At 35.2% G+C, this 23023-nt stretch overlaps 1 protein-coding gene and 1 pseudogene across 7 annotated transcripts in view; one reads left to right on the forward strand and one right to left on the reverse strand.

Annotated features, from left to right (window-relative positions):
• Positions 1–2888: 2888 nt before the first annotated feature.
• Positions 2889–8901, forward strand: LOC104853277 (annotated as a pseudogene).
• Uba6 (ubiquitin like modifier activating enzyme 6) overlaps positions 3190–23023 on the reverse strand; it is a 71056-nt gene continuing 51222 nt past the window's right edge. The window contains exons 26-35 of one of the 7 annotated variants that reach the window (XR_777738.3): positions 22815–22886; positions 19831–19948; positions 18447–18640; positions 17554–17681; positions 16595–16682; positions 15656–15750; positions 12091–12231; positions 4965–5158; positions 4652–4708; positions 3190–3302 (exon numbers count right to left, since the gene is read on the reverse strand). Coding sequence is in view for 3 of the 7 variants with exons in the window: in XM_033758825.1 (XP_033614716.1) it covers positions 12096–12231; positions 15656–15750; positions 16595–16682; positions 17554–17681; positions 18447–18640; positions 19831–19948; positions 22815–22886 (831 nt within the window). In the remaining 4 variants the exon portion in view is untranslated. Of the gene's footprint in view, positions 3303–4407; positions 5159–6385; positions 6763–11758; positions 12232–15655; positions 15751–16594; positions 16683–17553; positions 17682–18446; positions 18641–19830; positions 19949–22814; positions 22887–23023 lie in introns of those variants that run through there. The other 6 variants (XR_777737.3, XR_002024937.2, XR_777736.3 and 3 more) reach the window with 6 other exon arrangements.

Consider the following 23023-nt stretch of genomic DNA (forward strand, 5'->3'; position numbering starts at 1 on the left):
TATATTTTAAAGACAGGGTCTCACTGTATAGTTGAGACTTATCTGGAACTCACTATGTAGCCGAGGCTGGTCTCAAAATCACAGTGATCCTCCTGCCTCAGCCTCCCAAGTGCTGGGCTTACAGGCGTGTGCCACCACACCCAGCAGCAATTTGTATTTTTAAAAAGAGTATCTCACTTTTGAAAAGAATTACCTCCCGTTCTTAATCCTGATTTACAAATTGTTCACCTGTACCCTAATAAAAATGCAGTATACAATTATTAACTTATTTTAATGAAACCAACTCACTGGCAAACCATGAGTACGATGTGACTTGTTAATACATGCGTTCCTATGCACTGCTGTAAATTAACATATACTACCGCCTAAAGGGAGTTTTTGTTTTTCTAGGCTTCAGTTAAATCCATTTCCCCTATACAATTTCTATAGCAGATTCTCTCCTAAGTTCAATTAAAAGCTCACTAGGATCTTGTAGGAATACAATCTGACCAATTCATAAAATGTCACTTGTCTACCTGAAAGCCAGAGACATGAAGCTCTTTTTCAATAGGACTACATGCCACATATTTTATTATTGAGAATAAATAAAATGTACTACTTTCTGTGTCATTCACATTTTTGCTAGCTCAAAATTAACCCATAAATCTGTACAAAGTTGTTAAGAGTATACACCACATTCTTTTACAAATGACACAGTGTGAGCTGAATATAATCACTCAGTTTCTACAAATATGGATCCCTCAGCCCCAGACTATATGTAGTGAATCAAACTTCAGGTGTGTTGTTTCATATTTTTCCTTTGAAAAAAATTTTAAAAAAAGTGATTCTGATGGTCACACAATTTAAGAATCAAGAACCAAGGATAAACTAAAAATTAAAAGGTAAGGCCTTTATTCTATTCTCTTAAATGAGAAACCCAGGGTAAAAATAAAGAAGAAAATAAAACATAAGAAGCAGCAAGGAGATAGATCATTCTCAGAGAGGAAGGGGATGAACAGATGGAGGGATACGGGATAAAAAAAGGACCTGGGATGTGCATGTACCAGCTCAATATAAGGAACGTAAATATTATGTACTGCAAATGTACCCCCCCAAAAAAGGGGAAGGGATCAAAGGATAGACGGAGGGTGGAGGGGAAGGGAAAGAAGGGAAAGGGGATGAAATAAGGAATCAAGATGTGTTAGGAACATGTACAAACTTTCCACAAGGAATGTAAACATTATGTACCACACACACATACTAATAAACAAAAATAAAACAAGTCAACCTCACTGACACCTTGATCTTTGACTTTTAGCTTCTAAACTTGTAACAAAATTTTTATTTAAGTTACAAAGCCATTTGTTATAGCACTCCAGCAAATTAATTAAATGTGTATCTTAGTTACTTTTAACATTGCTGAAACAAAATGCTGACACCCAAAGGTAAAGGAGGAAAGGTTTATCATAGCTCACAGGTTGCAACTTTCAATTCATGGTTGGCTCGCTCCAAGCGCGGCATGGCAGAGGGCTACTGTAGAGGAGAAACAGTTCATGGCAGTCAGATGGAAGCAAAGTAGTGAAGCAGCAAGTGACCACAGTAGCCCTCTTTCTGTCCCTTATCCAGACTACATGCCCTTAGGGCAGGTAGCACTCACATCCCAGGTGGGCCTTGTCATTATCCACACTCAGAATCATGCCAAACAAATCAGGGGACTGATTTAGTAATCACACACTCTTAATCCCAGAATCACACTCTCTAAATCCAGCCACCTCTGAGAAGTCTCATCTCATGACCACATGAGGTTTTGGGGGACATCTAGATACAAGCCATAATACCGCGCTATCTGGTATGCCTGAAAACACCTGGAATTCTACGCCTCCCTTGGATTTACTGAATTAGAATTTCTGTGAGTCGGCTCAGAAACCTACCTTTTAGTATGCGCCACTAAAAATGAAGCTTGAAAAACACCTAAAAAAAATCTGTGATATTAAAGCAAACGATCTGTAGAAGAATATATGAAAATAAAGTAAGGCTTTCTTTTAAACGGAGAAACAGAATCAATTGAAGAATCTTAGATGAGAGGTGGGATGCAATCTACCAACATAAGCATTTATTGAACCCTTATATATATTATTGTGTTAATTGATTTAACATTTTCCACTGGCTTGAATCGCTAATCGTACATGCATAATCATCCCATCAGGCAGCTTGTACCATTAGTGTTACAAATGAATCTAATCACTTTTATCAGTCTAATAAAGTCTATAAATGGATCAAATCTAATTAGCTGCTTGAATTTGAATAATTACTGACAGATATATTACTGAATACTATTCAAACCAATTAAAAATCATTACAATAATCAACACAAAGATTTATTTCATTAAATTTGTTTGTATTCATGAATAGTTTATCAATTAATTCTCCAAATTTTAACAGGGAAATCTACAAATACTCCATTAAGGGTATATATAATATGCATTTACAACTACTGCACCATAAATTAACTGTACTACATAATGATTAATATCATTTTAATGTTTTTCCTAAAGGAACGGTATTATGATGACTTCTGGGCTGCCAAATCAATACCTTTCTTTGCATTACTGTAAGCAAAGACCCCCTGAGAAGTGGTACAAACAATCTAACAGTCATGCACGTACCATCAGTGGTACAAGCTGCCCAATGGTTCAATCATTTCAAATCATAGCTGCATGGCAGTGAGACATATGAATTATGGGCCTGTTGTGAATATGTTAAAGACTACAAAAGAAGCACATGTTATTTTCAAGGGTCTAACAATTGAATTGTTCCAAATATGTACAAGAAATACGTGACTAAAGAGTTTAAATTTTTACCATTTCAAAAATTTTAGTATATTTCTGCATTGTAAGAAAATACAGTATGATATATTGAACTCGAGTTGGAAGAGGCGAGTCCGGTCTCAAAATGAGGTAAAACCGCCTCCTGGTTGCTCCTAGCCCGACTCTGGCCGTTGCTGCCGCCACCGCCGCCGCTGGGGGGAGGAGGGCCATGATCCAAAGGAACCAGAGCAGTTGAGGAAGCTGTTTATTGGTGGTCTGAGCTTTGAAACTACAGATGATAGTTTTAAGAGAACATTTTGAGAAATGGGGCACACTCAGATTGTGTGGTCATGAGAGATCCCCAAACAAAACGCTCCAGGGGCTTTGGTTTTGTGACTTACTCTTGTGTTGAAGAGGTGGATGCAGCAATGTGTGCCCGACCACACAAAGTTGATGGGCGTGTAGTGGAACCAGAGAGGTGTTTCCAGAGAGGATTCAGTAAAGCCTGGTGTCCATCTAACAGTGAAGAAAATCTTTGTTGGTGGTATTAAGGAAGATACAGAAGAACATAATTTGAGAGACTACTTTGAAAAGTATGGCAAGATTGAAACCATAGAAGTTACGAAAGAGTGGGAAAAAGGATTTGCTTTTGTAACTTTTGAGGATCACGACAGTTGATAAAACTGTTGTTCAGAAATACCACACTATAAATGGGCATAATTGTGAAGTGAAAAAGGCCCTTTCTAAACAAGAGATGCAGTCTGCTGGATCACGAAGAGGTCGTGGAGGTGGATCTGGCACTTTCATGGGTCGTGGAGGAAACTGTGGAGGTGGTGGAGGGAATTTTGGCCGTGGTGGAAACTTTGGTGGAAGAGGCTATGGTGGTGGAGGTGGTGGTAGCAGAGGTAATTATGGAGGAGGTGATGGTGGGAACTATGGCGGTAGTCCTGGTTACAGTAGTAGAGGAGGCTATGGTGGTGGTGGGCCAGGATATGGAAACCAAGGTGGTGGATATGATGGTTACAATGAAGGAGGAAATTTTGGTGGTGGTAACTGTGGTGGTGGTGGAAACTATAATGACTTTGGAAGTTATAGTGGTCAACAGCAATTAAATTATGGACCCATGAAGGGGGGCAGTTTTGGTGGAAGAAGCTCTGGTGGTAGAAGTGGTGGATATGGTAGCAGAAGGTTAAAAAAAAAAAAAAACAACAAAAAAGGGCTACAGTTCTTAGCAGGAGAGACAGCGAGGAGTTGTCAGGAATGCTGCAGGTTACTTTGAGACAGTCGTCCCAAATGCATTAGTGGAACTGTAAAAATCTGCCACAGAAGGAACGATGATCCATAGTCAGAAAAGTTACTGCAGCTTAAACAGGAAACCCTTCTGGTTCAGGACTGTCATAGCCACAGTTTGCAAAGTGCAGCTATTGATTAATGCAATGTAGTGTCAATTAGATGTACATTCCTGAGGTCTTTTATCTGTTGTAGCTTTGTCTTTTTCTTTTCATTACATCAGGTATATTGCCCTGTAAATTGTGGTAGTGGTACCAGGAATAAAAAATTAAGGAATTTTTAACTTAAAAAAAAAGAAAATATAGTATGACTGTAGAAAAATTTTTAAAATTAATTCTTGTGAAGATGGCAAAACAGTATGGTTGGCTGCAATGAAGTGGAAAGGAAGGGGATAAGGGACAAGAATCAAAAGCCCAGGGTGTAACAAAGGTGACAAGTCTAACCGAAGCAAGAGAAACAGCTTCACAGCTGTCTCAATAGTGAGAAAAGTCTCTAAGATAGTGGTAAAATATGTATCTCCATTATGCTGAAAGATATTTAAGTCCATATTAGAATTCTGTATTTATCAAAAATACCTTTGAGAGCTGGGGGTATAGTTCAATGGCAGAGTTTTTGCCTAGTAGATTCTAGGCCTAGAGTGGCAAAAATAAGAAAAAAAGAATGAGGGCAAAGTACAGAATATTTTCAGAAAACAAATTATGAACAATTGTGCCACCTATAAACTCTCACACAACAGAATTCTAAAGGAAGTGTTTTAGATATAAATTTATCTCAGATGTTTTTTGGTCTACTCAGGCAGCTTTGACAAAACATCATAAATAGACTGGCTTATAATAAATATTGGACTTTATTTCTCACAATTCAGAGTGGTGGAAGATCCAAAGGTACCAGCAGCTTGATGTCTGTGCTCAAAGGTGGCACCTCCTCTCTGTATCCTCCGAAGTCTCAGGTCTCCTTTACAAGGGCTTCATGCCTGATCACATCCGAAAGAAAGAGCCAATTCCTAATACCATCACTCGGAGATTTTACTTTCAATACACAAACTTTTAGGAGATACAGATGTTCAAATTATAGCAGTTAACCTTAGATACAAAAAAGAATAAAGAGCAGAGACACTGGTTTCATGTGTGTAAAAATACAAATACCAACTATATTAACAAATAAAATATCACAGCATTGATACATGGCAACAATTAAAATACGTAAGAGAAATAAAACACACAACAGTATGTAAGTGGGGAATGATACAACTGTCCTACAGTTATGTATCTTGTATAACTCCTCACTCAGTTACATAAATCATCATTAATTTGGTGAGTCAGAAACTCATCATGGGTGAGAATGGCTTGTCTCTGGTTCCATGAAGTCTAGGGCCTCGACAAATATGAAGTCATGATTTCTCCCTAGAATATACACTGCTTTCAAATTATTATAAAATAATTACCGTACTCGGGGCTACAAATGAGTCATTAGTATCAAATGATTAAAACCAGGAAGTTCATTTTTTTTCTTTCTTTTTTTTCTTTTTGGTACCGGGGATTGAACTCGGGTTCTTGCACTTGCGAGGCAGGCCAGTGAACCGCTGACCTAAATCCCCAGCACCAGGAAGTTCATTTTTTATTGTGGTCAAAATTCAACCAAAGTGAAAACTAAACTAAAAATGATCATTAGAAAAACTGCATGTTTGGAAATGATATATAAGAGGCAATAAAAATATATAATTAATGGTCAAATTACTTTCTTTGCCTTTAATCCCACTCAAAATACTCCCCCCACTATGAACACACTTATCCTATTGTTCTTGCCATTTTTGAAGCAGCTCTGAAAGTTCTGTTTTGTGTCTTTATGAGATGATAAAAAATATGGTGAATGTAATTTCCTGAATGCCATTCAAGGAAAAGGCAGGCTCACAAAAATGTTGGCATATCTTCACTCACCTTATTCACTAGATCTAGCTCTGTGTAACTTTTGGCTCTTCCTCAAAGTCAAATTGATGACACAAGGTAAAAGTTTTGAATTAATTCACGTCACTGAAGCAGCCATAACAAGCAACTGAAGACAACTGTAGACTTCCAGAACTGCCTCAGAAAGAGGCAAGAACCAAAGCAAAGTATTTTTAAAACAAAAGGGAATATTTTGAGAGTAACAGCAAAGTGTCTTTTATCATAATAAATTTCTAAATTCAAATATTCACCATATTTTTTAATCACACCACACACTCTCCTCCTGAGTGCTTGGATTACAGGTATGTGCCACCATGCCCAGCTAACACTCCATACTCTCCTAAAAGAACCAAAGAGCAGCAAAGGAAATATTGATGAAAATCCAAAATTAGTTTAATTAAATATTGCTATGGAATTTAAATGACTCCAAAAGCTCAACTGTTGAAAGCAGCAATTATCAAAGGCAGGGTTTTTAGGAGGTGAGAGAATGACGCAGGCTCCACCCCAGGTATAGATTAATTCATTTGTGGATCCATACCTTCATGGGCTCCTGGAAAGCAGTGCAAACTGGAGGAGGTGAGCCCTAGCTGGAGGAAGGAGGTCATCGGGGGTATGGCTGTGAAAGGTGTATTTTGTCCCTGATCCCTGTCTGCTTCTTGGCCACTTTTGTTTCAACAAGTGTTCCCTGTCACCATGTTCTGTCTCGGCAGAGTCTAGCTGAGCATGGATGGAAATCTCTGAAACTGAGCCAAAACAGATCTTTCTTCCTTTATGTTTTCTCAGGTAATGTTACAGCAAAAGAAAACTAACACAAATATGAACAATATTAATAAAAAAACTTGTGAACCATAACTAGACTATAAATTTAATTCTACTACAATAATGCCTGTTAGAAAAAAGTTGAAAATGAATGAGGTAACTTATCTAAAGACAGAAACCAGAAAAAAACAATAAAAATGAAAAATGTAAATATTATTTTAAGAGCAGAAATGAATGAAAATCAAACATAATAAGAATCAATAAAACTAAAAGTTAGATCTTAGAAAACACTAAATTGTCCCTATTTAAAGTTAAAGTTTTTATAAAAAAATCTAAAATAAATATTTTACAAAAATGACTAGAATTTAAGTTTCCAGATGCAAAAGCAGCATGAAAAAGTCATGTATATTTTATATATTATCAATTGTTAGAAAACAATGTAGGCTAGGTCATCTGGATTAACATTCTAGCTAGACAACTTTAGAAAAGTTGAAAAAAAATTTTAAAAAAATGTGGTGGAAAGCATCAGAAAACTGATTTTAGCAAACAAATTACAAATTACTAATATGGCTGGGCATGCTGGCACACGCCTGTAATTCCAGCACATGGGAGGCTGAGACAGGAAGATAGCTGAGAGTTTGAGGCCAGCCTGGGTGGCACAGTGAATTCAGGGCCAGGGCCAGCCTGAACTACAATGGAGACTCTGCCTCAAAAAACCAAACCAAAGAAACAAACAAATTACTAAAATGTGTGAGAAGACAAATTGAGAATGGTAAACCTTCAACTTTCAGTTCTTGAAGGGCTGAACTTTAAAGAGTGAATAAGACATAAGTACTAAGACTCTAACTCAGCTTTGAAGGTGCAGAAAAATCTCAAAATTATCCTGAGTTACTAGTACCAAGGTACCTGGAAGAAGCAAATGAGCACACATGGAGAATGAAAATATCATCCTGGGCATCAAATTATTTTAGTAGGTTTTCAAATATTGACAAGTGAGTAAACATAATGAGATACACAGGAGTTTAACAGTAAGAATGAGGAATAGAAAGAACAAAAGAAAAAAAAGTCACAGGAGGATGAGACTCTCAAATTACTAGACATAGACTAAACAAGAGATTAAAATTTGGTAAGATACCAGGAAACTGCAAGTCTGACAGGTTTGCATATTTACTACTAGAAATTTGAGAACTGAAAATACAAAAGGCTAAGAATAACCAAGGCACAGAACAGCAAGTCAAGAGGAATTGTTTTGCTCATTATAAAAAATACATTTCAACTATGGTAAGAAAGGCAGGACACTAGCACAGGGATAGAAAAGAAAAGGAACAAAAAACTCATAAAAAGATTTATAAGGATATAGTCCTGTGTCACTCTGTGGCACTGCAGAAAAAGAGAAAAGAACAGACTTTTCAGTAAACTGTGGAGAGGAATTATCTATCACACACAAATTCCTTGTGAATTAAAAACAAATATAAAACACCAAATTTCTCTGAGACAACAGAGAAGGGTATCTTCATGATAATCACACATACAGGAAACGATTTTTTAAAAAAACTCACAAACATATTTTATAAATTAATGAGGAAAAAGACTGCCAACACGAGAAAAATATGTAACAAGACATTTTACAAAAACCAAGGTCAAAGTGGCCAATAAACTTATAAAAAAGTGCTCAACTTCACTGGTAAATAGGAAAGTTCAAAAAAAATATTTCCATTAGATATAACTGCACATGAACCAAATTAGCAAAATCCAAACCAAACCAATACCAAATCAAATCAAAAAACTTGTTAACATTAGAATTAAACACAACAGAGTAGAATCTAAGAAAATTTTTGTAGCTATTTAATAAAATTTAAGACATGAAAAACCAAGCAACCTATAATCAAGCAATTTTACTTCTAGTATTTTATGGCAGAAATTCACTGTCTCAAACTAAAAGCTTCCCAACTGTGCACAATCAACAGAATAATTAACAATTGTGTTATTAATGCAAAGGTGATCATACAGAAATGATGACAAATGAAGTACAGCTACGATCAATGTGGATGAACCCATGTGTTGATGAAAGAAGCCACCAAGGAAGGAAGATTCTTTTACATACAGTTCAGAAGGAGGAATGAACGGCATTGTTCAGGTCACATACACAGGTAACACTGTAAGAATAAGGATATAGTAACTCCAAAGGTGGAGCAGTGGTCATCACCAAAGGCTGTGTGAGGAAGCTGTTGTGAGAAGAAACTATAGAGAAGCTATCAGCTGCTCCCCATGTTTTATTAGTGTGAAGACTGGTTATGTACACAGTCACTTTAAAATCATTCCTTAAACTGTGCATTTGTATTTTACGTATTCTACTGCATTTATATTTTTTGAAAATATAGCTCATCAACTAAAAACAAACAAACAAACAAAAAAATCAAAGCTTTTCAGACATGAAAAGAGAAAAGGGAACACAAACTACTTACTGATATTTACTCTGATCCCCAAGATCTCAAGTTCCTGATTTGTTATTGAATCTGTTCGAGAAAATAGTTAAACCACTCTAGTAACCACACACTAAGATAGATACTTTTAGTCTGTGATGATATTCATTGTAGTTGAGAAAATTAGGTAAACAGAAATTATTCCTCCCTCACTCTAGGTTCATTTTACCAATTATAAATTGTGAATTAAAAAAAAACCTTGAACTTTTTAAAGCTCTGACACTGTCATTACCAAAACGTAACATTAAAGACAACATATCAAAATAAAGATATTATTCTACAAGTTCTAACTCTGGGATGATTTACAAAGGACTTACTGCTCTGAACTCTCAAAGGAATGAATTTTAGAAATCCCCAACTGGCAGCCTGAAATTTACAAAATGAGGTTTCACATGGTAACAATTTTTTTTCTGCTTTTGTTGACGTGATTGAATGACTGTGCTGGGGACTGAACCCAGGGCCTCATGTGTGCAGTGCTATGCACACACTCTAGCACTAAGCTACACTGCCCACCCTTCCCTGCTGTTTCAACAGAATTTCAAGGCACCAAAGGCAGTGCAAAGTAATTCCCCCCATACCTAATGAATGCTCTATCTCCACAAATGCAAAACATGAAAATTAGGAAAGATCAAAGCAACATTACCCACAAAATGAATGCCAGAATCAGAATTTCTGGAGCCAACTAGAGAATATACTTTATAGATATTCTCAAATTTCTTTCATTTATTTTAAAATTTAAAGTAAAAAATGAATCAATGGAATTGTAACAAATTTTTGCATTTGGTATTTCAACCACCAACACTGATTCCATGGTACAGAAATAAACAAATCAATGAGAAAAATTGTCATTAACTTCACCTGGGCTTTCCAGCTTAGCAGAACTAGAAGAAAGGACAACAGTAACCATTACTATGGAAAAAAATGGTCGCAGATTTAATCACAAAATGAACTTAGTCCTTGTTAACTTTATTTATATCTGCTAAAGCATTAGTTCCTATAAGTATGAGTCGATAGTCTGGACCTAAATTTACTTCCAAAAAGATGTGGGGCACTTAGCTAAAATACAATGTAAGCAAGCTATTAGATAAAACTTGAGGACTGCTGAATGTCTACCTAGAAAATATCAGTTACTGTCAAAGAGCACAATACAAAGTGAAAGTGGAAAATGGCTTCTTAATACAAAAGTCTTTTTTATTTTTATCTTCTATTATTTGAAGAAACAGAGCCTTGATACTCCTGGCTCAATTTTAGGTCATGTTAATTTTTAACATTGGAATACATACAATGGAAGAGGGTAGGATATGGGGATCAAAAACTAATTTATTCTAAGATAGCTATTTTCTTAAAGCTCATGCTGTTCACTTTCTCCCATCTCTCAATGAGCAGGTTATCTTTCAATTATTCAAATTTACTCTCCACTTCCAAATACACTTTTCCAACTGGATGATACCTTTACCAAAGAAGGAAATAAAACCCTTGGTTGAAAAACAACAACAACAACAACAACAACAACAACAACAACAACACTATTTGTAAGTGGAAAAGGAAAGTAATTACAGAGTATAAAGAGATATCAAATGGGAGTGAATCCGTTTTTTAGTATCAAAGTACCTAGGAATGGACTGGACAGGAGAGCAGAAGAGAAGCTAGAGGGAAAAGATTTCCTAAGGGTATGAAATGCCAAATGCTTTTGAAAGCAAATCAGCCTTAGGACTAAAGGGATCCCTTGCTGCTCTCACTGAGTTTAGAGTGTTGAGTACTTCACCTTGTTTTAATGAAAGCACTTATATCTGCAGCAGTTTCTATTAGAAAACAGAAAGTTTCTCTCAATAAAGACCTTAAAATAAATCTTTTTATCCTTTATGAGGAATAAAACAATATACTTCCCTTGTATTTACTTTAAATACATTTTTAACATTAGATTGCTAGAAGAAAAAAAAATATCAAGATCCTATCAGTGATATTTTAAATTGTTTGCATCTATTTGAGGATACTCCCTTTATAAAACATTTTAGTCTTATGTATGATCACAACTGCTTAGAGTTCCAAATAAATAAAATACCCATATCAGAAGGCTTATCTAAAGCTCAAATGATTATCCACATTATCTGTTCACATTCTTGGATTTTCTAAGAGGGTGATCCAAGTCCATATAATACTGTTAACAGTTCAAGTCAACACGTGTCATCTGATTTGCTCATGGCTTACAACACTGATGATATTAAAAAAAAAATCCTGATTTGGGGGAGAAAGGGATATAATAAACTCTTTAAACTAGAAGAGGTAACAGGACAGTAAAGTAGAACCACACAATTTACAGTCTCTACTCTTCATCTACCACTATTAACTCTCCTCTTCCAATGGTATTAAATCTTTAAAGCCCAATCACATAAGAGACACAAGGTGCTGAACAATCTTTGGACTGAAAAATGGGTCTCATATACCAAAAAAAAAAAAAAAAAAATTTAAAGAGAGATTAAATATTTTGGATAGTTGCATTCACTACTTTCAATTTCTTTATATTTTTGTCACAGACAAGTTTTGTTTCATTTTCTTCTAGAGAGTTGAAGACACAAATTTGTTGTATTATAAACGGTATTCCAATTAAAAGTTACTTGTTATCACAGCCATGTGTGAAGCATCAGACAAGTTTATATTATGTTCCAAAATGTCTTCCAATTATTCAACGTAGTTTCTTACTGATGTTTGCCTTAAATTAAGCCGTCTTCAAAGAGAAATTCACAGTATTATGAGCTGATTTTTTTTAAGCTTTTGAATTAGGTGCACTCTTTATAAATCCATGTAGTTGTGGAGTAACTTTAAGATCACCTCTATTAATTGGTGTCATGACTGAAGAAGTATCTCACTGGAGGTCCTGGTAAATCTTCATCTCCATCAGTGTCTGGGGCAAATGACACAGTAAGATCCACATACTTTTTTTCAGTAGAAGGCTTCACAAGTTTATGCATCCTAAGGAAAAAAAGCAAAAATGATAACAATGATAATTCTGTAAGATGAAAGAAAGATTTTTTAAAAATGTAAACCAGAACATGTGGACTTGCATCTATTATTTTACTTTCAAATCGAATCCATCTACTTTTATATATGCATTTTTATTTAAAAGCTGAATTCAAGATTCATTTATTTAAGAGTGAATCAAATCTAGATTGCTGCTGCTAATGCTAAAAAATAGTGACTATTTGCTCAGACTCAAAATGTCAGCAATGATTTTGAAAATTCAATTCTTGCCGGGGATTTAGCTCAGTGGCTCTGCCACCTGCCTTGCAAGCACAAGAACCCAAGTTCCATCCCTGGTACAAAAAAAAAAAAAGAAAAAGCGCTGGGGATTTAGCTCAGCGGTTTGGTGGCCTGCCTTGCAAGCGCAAGGACGTGAGTTCGATCCCCGGTACCAAAAAACAAAACAAAACAAAAAACAAAAACAAAAACAAAAACAAAATTAAAATTCAATTCTTTTCCTATACAGGAATATAAAGTTTAGAGACATCATAAGGTCTCTACCATTTCTTTGAAAAGAGTAAAAAAAGCAAGCTAGATAAAAAATCTTCAAATGCAAGCTATTGCCAGTCTCCATTCTCTCTACATAGCTGCTGTTACAATTTCCTTAAAATATAAGTTTGATATTATTCTAGTATCTAACTTTTTGTTGTTTTTGTTTTGGTACCAGGGACTGAACTCAGGTCCTTGCTCATGCGAGGCAGGTGGTAGAACCAATGAACTAAATATCCAGCCCTAGTCTAGTATCTCAATGTCATGGATTATTTAGTAAATACCAACTACATGCTAGGCTCTGAACTATGTAATTTAAAAAATCCTTTATAATGGCTCTTTCCATTTTACAAAGATATTTTGCTGTGTATATAACTTTTCATTCTTCCCACTCTTCACTGACATCATATCATCTTTGAGGTGATCACAAAATATCTCACTTTCTAAGCACCCATGCATGTTCTTTTTAAGCCACATTTGTACAAACTGTTGCTTTTGCAACAAAGAGTATTCTTTCTTCAAAGCTAGAGTAAATGAAATCTACCCAGAACTACAGGTTTGAGTTAGTGGTGTTGTAAAAGTCTTTATTATAATGAGTCAATTACATTTAATTAATGTTTAACATTAATTTCCCTTAGGAGGCTGTGAACTCCCGAGAGTAGGGCTATTTGTATAATGTGAAAATATTAACAGGACTATCATTTATATTTTTTCCATTCCATTACACTGTTATATAAACCAACTATTTTAATGTTCAACAGCTTTGTACATAATCATTCATATCTGTGGACAGGAAATTTAGATGGTACTCAGTGACAAAACAAGTGGCTGTATAAGCATGCGAATCCATTGCTAAGCCAGCTCATATTCTCCCCCCCGCCCTTTTTATTGAGTTTATTGGTACTTTTTAAGTATATAGTACAGTTACTTTCATCACTGGGATCTTGTACCTTTACATGACAGATCTTGGTTCTCATTTTTTCCCCATTCCTTTGCCCTCCCTTTACCCTCTCCCTGCTCCCCTATTTAAAAAGACTTTATTTCCATTTTTTACTTTTCTCATTATTTTTTCTTGTCCCCTACACCTTTAGCCCTTTTCTTCCTATTTCACATTAAGCGAGCTCATGTTCTTAAGTGCAACATCACTGACTATATGAGTCCAGCCACTTAATAGGTACTTAATAAATACCTGCAAAATTAACGCTGTAATAAAAATGTAAATATCATTCATAAAGTATATCATGCTGGAGGCATCAAATACTGGACAACTCTCAAAAACATTTTTTTTATTTGAGGCAAATGTTAAAATCCACTGATCAATACATCTCATGACCATATATTCCACTTTCAACTAGGCAGCTTACAACTAAAGAATTCCAAAACTACTTAAATTATCCAAAAGATACTTATGGATCCTAATGAAAAACAATTTAAGGCAAATTAATGTTTTAGCTAATATATTTTTTAAGGTAAAGATAATTTAAATGTTAACTGACATTGTGAATGGGAAGCAAGGGCTAAAGGTGTAGGGAAGGTGGGATGGGTAGGGGAAGGGTAATAAGGGAAAAGAAAAAAATGTGAGATAATGAAAAGATGGAAATAAAGTGTTTGTAGATGGGGAGGGGATGAGGGGGTGAAGGGAGGTCAGGGACAAGGGGAAAAAATGAGAACAAAGACCTGTCATGTAGAGGTACAAGATCCCAACAATGAATGTAACTGTACTGCATCCCTAAAATGTACCAATAAATTCAATTATTTAATTAAAGAAAAAGATAATTTAAATGAACATAATTTTAAAACTGGCAAGTGTTATAAAATGACCAAACCAAATAAAGATTCCTGCCTCTGTGAAACTTATGTTTTAGTCGGGCAAAGATAAGAAAAGAAATATTTAAAGAAGAATATTCGGTAGCCATATAATTCAGTGATGAGTGCAATGAGAAAGAAAAAGAACAAAAAGTTGGGTGCAATAGACTGGAGGTGGGGACAGTATTAAACACAGTTCAGAAAGGCCTTTACAGGAAGTGCAAAGGTAAGAGTTAGAATTAACATGGTCGCCATCTCAGAAAAAATTACAAGCAGAGGGAACAACTAGAGCACAGATCCCGTGCTGGACCCTGATTGGAGTGACTGACTGTTCAAGATAATGCTGAAGAGGCCAGCATGCTGGGACACTGTGAAGGGAAAGGTAGGAACCAGATCATCTGGGGTCTCAGACCATTGTAAAGAGTCCGGCTTTTTCTGGTTGCCTTTCTTCCTTTCTGTCTCTGCTCAGTGCCACTTTACCGGATGAGACTGTGACAGGCAGAGGGAGTATCTGCATTACTAAGTGTAACAGCTCAGCCTCACCATTCGGGCATTCCCCTCTTCCTTCTTCTTTACTGTCTCTACAGCACTTGCCAGCTCTGATCCAGTCTGGTGACTATGGAGATCACTCAAGCAGTGGGGGACTCTGGCTCGGTCTTCACTGTATTCTAGTTTGCGACAGCACCTGGCATTGCAGGCACCTTGAACAAAAATCTCCTGAATAGATGCATAACTATCTAGCAGTTGGTTTTACACTGAATTTTCATAAGCCCCATTATGACATTTCCACCTAAGAGATGGGGCTGCTTTTATTTATTGTTTTGACTATCAAGTTTTTCTAATCCTGTTGCATGAAGTGCTGACTGTAAACTCACAAGGGTACTATAATCTTGAGATACTCCTTAAAAAGGCAGCCACTGGCCTTTTCTTCTCTTCCCTGGCAGATTTAGATTTATTGTCTTTACTAACATTATTATGGAACAGTAATGTTTTTTCCTGAATTTTAATACCTCTATATGTGATTTAGTGTGCAACTACTTACATTTTGATTCTTTTGCATACAAAAGCTGAAACTACTTACGTTAACTTCAATCTTTTTGCGTGACCAGGCATTACAGGAACATAAAGCATTTTGACTCCCTGAACTACCATTGTTGGCTCAATTCCATACTTTTCCTAAAAGTAAATATCCAAAAGAGAAACAATCAAAGCCTTATCCAAACATAAAATACTCAGGTGAAAACGCTTTATGATAAGGGAAAAGAAAACAAATCAGTGCTAATACTTATTACTTCTAATAAAGTACAGGTTAAAAACCACAGTAGTCCTTTTTATCTATTGTTTCACCCTCTGCAGTCATAGGCTGAAAATATTAAATGGAAAATTCCAGAAATAAGCAATTCCTAAGTTTTAAATTGTGTGCCATTCTGAGTAGTGGGATGAAATCTCAAACTGGTCCCTTTGATCCACTGGGGATGTGAATCACCCCTATTTCAGCACATCTGTGCTGTACACGCTGCCTCTCACTAGTCACAGCAGCGCTGTCTTGTTATCAGACTGAGTGCTGAAGTGTTCAAATAACTTCTACTTAACAATAATAACTTCCAAGTTCAAGAATGTTGAATGCTGGCAATTCAGACATGCTAAAGAATAGCTGTAAAGTGTTTTTTGTTTTTAAGTGAAACGGTGACAATTCTCAACCTCTTGGGGAAATAAATCATGCTGAGATTACTAAGATCTACTCTACAAAAGGTCTTCTCTGAAATATTTTATTACAGTATACAGTTACAACTGCTCTATTATGATCATTGTTAATCTCCTACTGTGCTTACTTACTACAGTTAAGCTTTATCATAGGTATATATGGAGAGGAGAAGACAGGGAAATATAAGGGCAGGGCTATTTGCAGTTTCAGCATCCTCTTAGGGGTCTTAGAATGTAACCCTCAAAAATAAGGAGTGACTACTATAAACAGAAACCACATTCAAAGGCAGTAACAAGATGAATGAAAGAATCTCACCTTGACTGCATTTATAAAATCCAAGAGGGTAAAATCTTCTTTTCCATGTATAGTCCATCTGTCCCAAATTGTAAATGATATTTCATTTCTGTTGTAGAAAAATATTCAGGAAAATATTTAATTTTTCTTCCCTCTAGTAAGAATAAAAAAACTGCCTGTAGCTCATTATTTGTAAGTTAGAAATTTGTGAAAAAAGGAACACACAACTTATAAAATATTCCACAGCCTATTTCTCCATAGCACCTAACAAATTTTATCTGGCCTTTGTGATTCTGTCAGTGGCTCATTACAACTGTCTTCCTGTTCTGCTGTCCTTTCTTTGTAAGTAGCCTGCTTGAGGCATTCACTGTATGGATGATGGATCCCACTATTACTGGATATCTGGGTTGTTCCAATAACTGGCTATTATAAACAATGACACAATGATTATCTGGCATAAATGTAATTTAAGATGTGTCATGTATCTGCAAATTTGAAATACAGTGTCATTCTTCCCCACTACAAATTGTTCTCTTTTGCACTCACATAAGTAATGTATAAACACCTGATTTTTTCCTATTCCTGCCAGATAATTTCTTTCTATGAGCTTTTGTTTGCTGCCCATCTGCAAAGTAAAAAATAGAGGCCCGCCCAGGGAGTTATTTTCCTTTGTCTGAGTTTGTAAAATGAGACCCTAAATAGCATAATTCATAGTCAGATACCACAGTGCCTTCTAACTCATTGGGTCCCAGACACAGATGAGCCCATGCAGTATAATGCTAAACTGTGTGGAAGAGCAAACTCCTTTAGCTCATTTAGCCAGAAATACTCCATGAAGATGAGGTTTGACATATTCTTGAACTGATGACAAGAAATTACACATACAGAAGAGAGAGGCAACACCAGTATTTATCCCTTTTAAAAGCTGAAACATTTGATCTTATTCTCACTATACAAGAGAAACAAAGCTACGTACTCACCTGATTTCAGTTTTTCTTACTTCAGATGTCTCTGTAAATACTATAATTGGAATGGCTAAGTTAAGGAAACAATTTTTGTAAGCTTCATATGGAAAGCTACCAGTTATTTTGATCATCTCCAAGGCGACCTAGATAAAAGAAAGTCATCTGATTACATAAATAGCCTAAAATTATTCTAGATATTAATTGGATCTTTTCAAGTTTCCAAAGTTCTGAAGTATTTTTCTGAAAAAGTAAAAGGAGTTATAAGATTACAGTAATACATAATTCTTTTATAGATCTCTACATTTTTAGTATTTTACTTTCAAATTTCAATGTGTTCCATACAAAGTAAATAATTTTTTTTTTTGTTACCGGGGATCGAACTTGGGTCCTTGCACTTGAGAAGCAGGCAGCAGAACCACTGAGCCAAATCCCTGGCCCAAAGTAAATAATTATTTAAAAACTGTAAATTTGACCATATAATCTTGCTACTCTAAAAGCAGAAACCAAAACTTAATTCTGAATTACTTAGAATTAAGGAAATTATTTTTTATTCAAGAAAAGAGTACTTACTCTATATGGAGATACAAAGATGACTGAGGTTACTGCCTACAAAAAGTTATAATCTATCAAGTACATTTTTATGTTAAAATATTTATGTACATAAAACCTCAAAATAAATTACTTTACTTTCAGAAGTACCCTGACATTTTAAATTATATGATCCATTGTGCCTTGCAAACGCAAGGACCCGAGTTCAACCCCCAGTAAAAAAAAAAAAAAAGTATATATATATATGGTCCTGTATTATTTATCCTTTATCTGTAAGAGATTATTTGGGGTTGGTATGCTGGGGAAGACAGGAAACAAGCAGTGAAAATGGAACATTTTAGTTGAAAGAATAAGCTTACCAAACCAGAAACTGCAGCAGTGGATGTTGCTATGGCAGGTATAATTTTACCAGCTATGCGCTTGGTTTTGAAACGGTCGGCTGGCTCAATGTTATACATTCTGGCACGGAGATTGGAAGCAGCTGTGATGAAATCTATGTGTCCGTTACTGTCATCATCTTTCTCAAACGAAAGCACTGCCATCTGAAGGTCACCTGATCATTGCAACCAGAAGAACAAAATTCCCAAGTGAGGTATACATTCTGCTAAATAAAAAGCAATGTGGGCTCATAACTTTCAAGGATTCCCTTTATGTTTTTAAACAACTGAAAAATACATTGAAAATCCAAGCAACTGAAATTATAGAATGATATGAAAATGATGGTCTTAATACCAACAAATTATAGAAGTTTTAGTATTAAAAATAAACCCTTCTAGGGCTGGGGATTTAGCTCAGCGGTTCTGCTGCCTGCCTTGCAAGAACAAAGACCTGAGTTCAATCCCTGGTACCATTAAAAAAACAAAACAAAACAAAACAAAAAAAACCCTTCTATTAAATGGCAAAATGAGAAAACATGAACCATTTACCTGCTGCCAAAAAGTCAGTATTTGCTCTTGTTCAAAGCATATCTTTTTGAAAGATTTCTAGATCAGTCATTTCCAAAATCAATCTCATGTTTATTATTCCAAAATTATTTTCCCTGCAATTTTACTGGACCATCTATAAAATCCCAAAAGACTGGAAACCACTGATTTATACAACAAAAAATGATTAAAAAAATGCTGTTTTTTTAAAAAAACTGAAAGCTCAATTTTACTATATTTTGATATATAAGATCACTAAGCAAGGGTGTGATTACATGAGTTTGCATTCTATCAGTAATTATGGAGAATAAGAAGGTAAGAAGAGTTCTGTATGATTGGTTATCCTAAAATGATTTAAATCAATCTGTCTCAAGATTCATCTCCAAAGGGCTGGGAATTTAGCTCAGTGGTTCTGCTACGTGCCTCACCAGAACAAGTTCCCGAGTTCAATCTCAAGTACCAAAAAAAAAAAAAAAAAAAAATTAGTCTCCATAAAGTTCCCATTCACCTGAAATTATAATTCCTCAAAAATAGAGGTATTTGCTTATGTTTTCAGAGCTGCTCACACTCTGCAGGACTAATAGAACTGCAGTAACAAAGTAGTTATGTGACTTAGAGAATTCAATTTCAACATTTGAAGGTAGAGTCATAGTGGGGAAAAATGATCAATTTAGTCACCAACATGAATAGTAACTTTCATGTTATCGTGGCATCAACTTATATTATTATTGGCATACAATCCCACAGAATGTCAGTATGGAGTGCACTGATAATGAAAGTCCATCTGATTCAGAAGAGTTTAATAATGAGTCTCCCTTACTTTTGGTAGCTTCATTAGATGAAATAGCCTTTTCTAGGCGGAAAGCAGCATTCCTCTCATCTTCACTGCTAACAGGAACATGATCCGGTTTCCGCGCAGTTTCATCTGTTTGAACCACCTTTAAATATGTATATATATTTATTAACATTACCACATCCCACATTTAACTTTGGTTACCATTTATGTATTTTATCAAATGGATCATAAAGAGGGTATTTCCTCCATATATATTTTAATCAGAATATAATTATTACAATCCAATGTATTTTACATCTTCCTTTAGTAAGCACTATTATTTATGTATTTGTTTATTATCTGTCATCTAACATTGGAATGTAAACTCTGTTAAGAACAGGGCTCTTTATCTTATTCATTGAGACCTCCACTACTTCTAAAATAATCATTTTTATATTATATGTTAAAAATGTTTATTCAATAGTTTATACAGATTTTTTAAAACTTCACAATAAAATGAAGTTCATATTAAAAATTTTCATTCTGACAAATCTACTTTAGCTTAAATCACCCCAGGCTAATAGCACAGAGCTATTTTATGTAGTAAAAGAAACTGAAGAAATCTTCATAAAATATCCCTGAAATGCTGATTTTTGAAAAGTTCTTTAAAAAAGAATGTCTCCTTTCATATCTACATCACTCACAAATAATTAATATCACATATAATTCCTTAGAAATTACTCATTGGATAGTCCATGAGAGCTGTAAAGTCAATACTATCAATCAAAAAACCAGATTTATCATTACTTACTAAAGTATTGCTTATTTAAAATATACACCCATTATCTTTTTTTTTTCCAAAAGATTAAGCATTGTTATATTTAAGATATATTAAGGAGCCAAGGAAGCAGAAACTTTTGGACAGCATGTCTAACTGATCAGCATGTCTAACTGATTCTTAGCTGTGAAATCTGTGACTAGAAATGCTAGCTTCGGTGTGAGCTGCTTTTAGGGAATTGTTTAAAAAGACCATAATTCATCTTCAAACAACAGCTAAATTGCTCAGGAAATTTAAGTACCCCTGAACTTGGACACAAGAAGCAATCTAAACCAGAAAACATATTGAAGCAAGAGCAATATTGCTCAATAAAGTTACTGAAGCATGTTTTCTTTGCTTCTAGTCTAGTTTTGTCAATTGGGCTGCAATCTTCTTTATATGGAACTTCTGTCTACGCTTATTCTATATTTACTCTTTATAGCCTACATGTCATGAACATTTCATTCGTCAAACTATTTGTGTGAAATCAACTGCTTATAAGACTTGCTTTTCCCTAAAATAAAAATGTAAAATGGAAGACTGCACACACCCTTCTTCCTTGAATCTTGTAGGGAAGCAGTCCTTATCTCACCTTTTCTGGTATAACTAAAGGATAAGAGGATGTTGTACTGTGGATGATTTTTAAAGCACATAAAAGAGAAACACATGCTTTACTTATAAAAAAGAAAAGTACTTAATGTTTTAAACTTTCATATTTATTCTGACATTTCATTTTTATGAATAATCTGAGTCGCTTTTCTTTCCAAAATATTTTCTAGGCAAGATTCCAATCCTAGCTATATTATATCCAGTTTTCCACTGATCCTGCACTGTGATCCCACCCAAGCAACTAAATGTGGCTGAAGCCACAGCTTTATTTAGTGGAATATACTGTGTATTAATATTAGGTGGATCCTCTGTACTGTATTGCAATTCTGCTATGTCTTCTAAATGACTTTTCTATTCTGTTCAGCAATTATTTCATATTTTCTCTGTTCTGTTCTAATCTCCTTACCTTATCTCCTTTGCTGTGAGCTACTAAGCTTGCTTCTATTTCAACCAAGAAAATAATACATTTTTCCCCTCTCATATTTCAATTTCAGTCTGTTAGAAATTCGCTGAGGACTATCATAAAGTACGTAAGAGATAGTGTGAAACAGGAAGAAAATGGCTAAAGGGAAAGTGGGAAGGAGTGGAGAAAGGAAATAAGGGAAAATAATGTGAAAAAGGAAAAAATGGAAAAAGTCTTTGTAAACAGGGAAGGGTAAAGGGGGTGAAGGGAGGGCAGGGTACGTGGAAAAAATAAGAACAAAGTTACATCATGTAAAGGTACAAGATCCCAACGATAAATGTAACTATTGTTTGCTTTAAATATACCAAGAAACTTAACGGGGAAACAAAAAAAAGTATATAGAGACTCCAACACCTTCTCATCACATTTCCATTATGTACTACTTCATTCAAACCACTTGTCTGTTACCTATATTCTTGTGTACAGGAGAGGGACTTTTATTTACAGTACCTGGGATCGAACTCAAGAGCCTTGTGCTTGCAAGGCAGGCAGCGGCACCACTGAATTAAATCTCTGGCCCTAGATGCCTATATTCTTGTAGTAAATTCCTAAGAGCTTTTCCTGCTTTCTCTATGTCCCACATACTCACTCTTAATAGCCAGAGTCCTCCTTTAAAACACGTCATACTGTGTTCTCTGTTTAAAACCCTTCACTTGCTTCTAATTTCACAGTAAGACACAAAACAGATTTCTCAACTTAATCATCTCTCAAATCTCACTGCTTCCTACTCCCTCTGCTAGAAAGTCCAGGCCTAAACAGGCATTCACAGCCCTTTCCTCTGTACTCATTTCTTCTCCTGGACTGCTCCCTCATCAGTATTAGCATGGCTCATCCCTCACTTCCTTCTAGTTTCTGTTCAAATGTTAACATTATCAGTAAGGCTTTCCCTTTCCATCTTGTATAAAGTGGTAAGAGCTCCAACATTCTTCTCCTTATTTTGACTTTCTTTGCCCTCATGTCTTCATTGCAATATTATATATTTATTGGCATTTAAAAAAATCATCCTCTTCACCCCACTGGAATATAATCTCTACCAGATAAGCACTTTGCTCACTGTGGAATTCTCCACGTTGAGAATGAAACCTTACACAAGCAGAAGTTCAGTAACCATTAACTAAATGAATAAATTTCTAAACTTACCTTATTGGATGGCTTGAATTCCTGAATCTTTACTTTTGAAAGAATATTCATGAGGACATCTACTGTTAAATCCTGTATTAAACAAAGTAATTTAATCAATAAGCATATTGCTCTAATTCTGAATTCTAAAGCTAAACATCCTATTAAAGGTCCTTAGTCATTCCAAACTATGTGAATATTTGTCATCTGAATATTTTGACCATTCCATT

The sequence above is a fragment of the Fukomys damarensis genome, unplaced genomic scaffold (assembly GCF_012274545.1).
Source record: "Fukomys damarensis isolate Sample0158 unplaced genomic scaffold, DMR_v1.0_HiC HiC_scaffold_35, whole genome shotgun sequence".
NCBI lineage: Eukaryota > Metazoa > Chordata > Mammalia > Rodentia > Bathyergidae > Fukomys > Fukomys damarensis.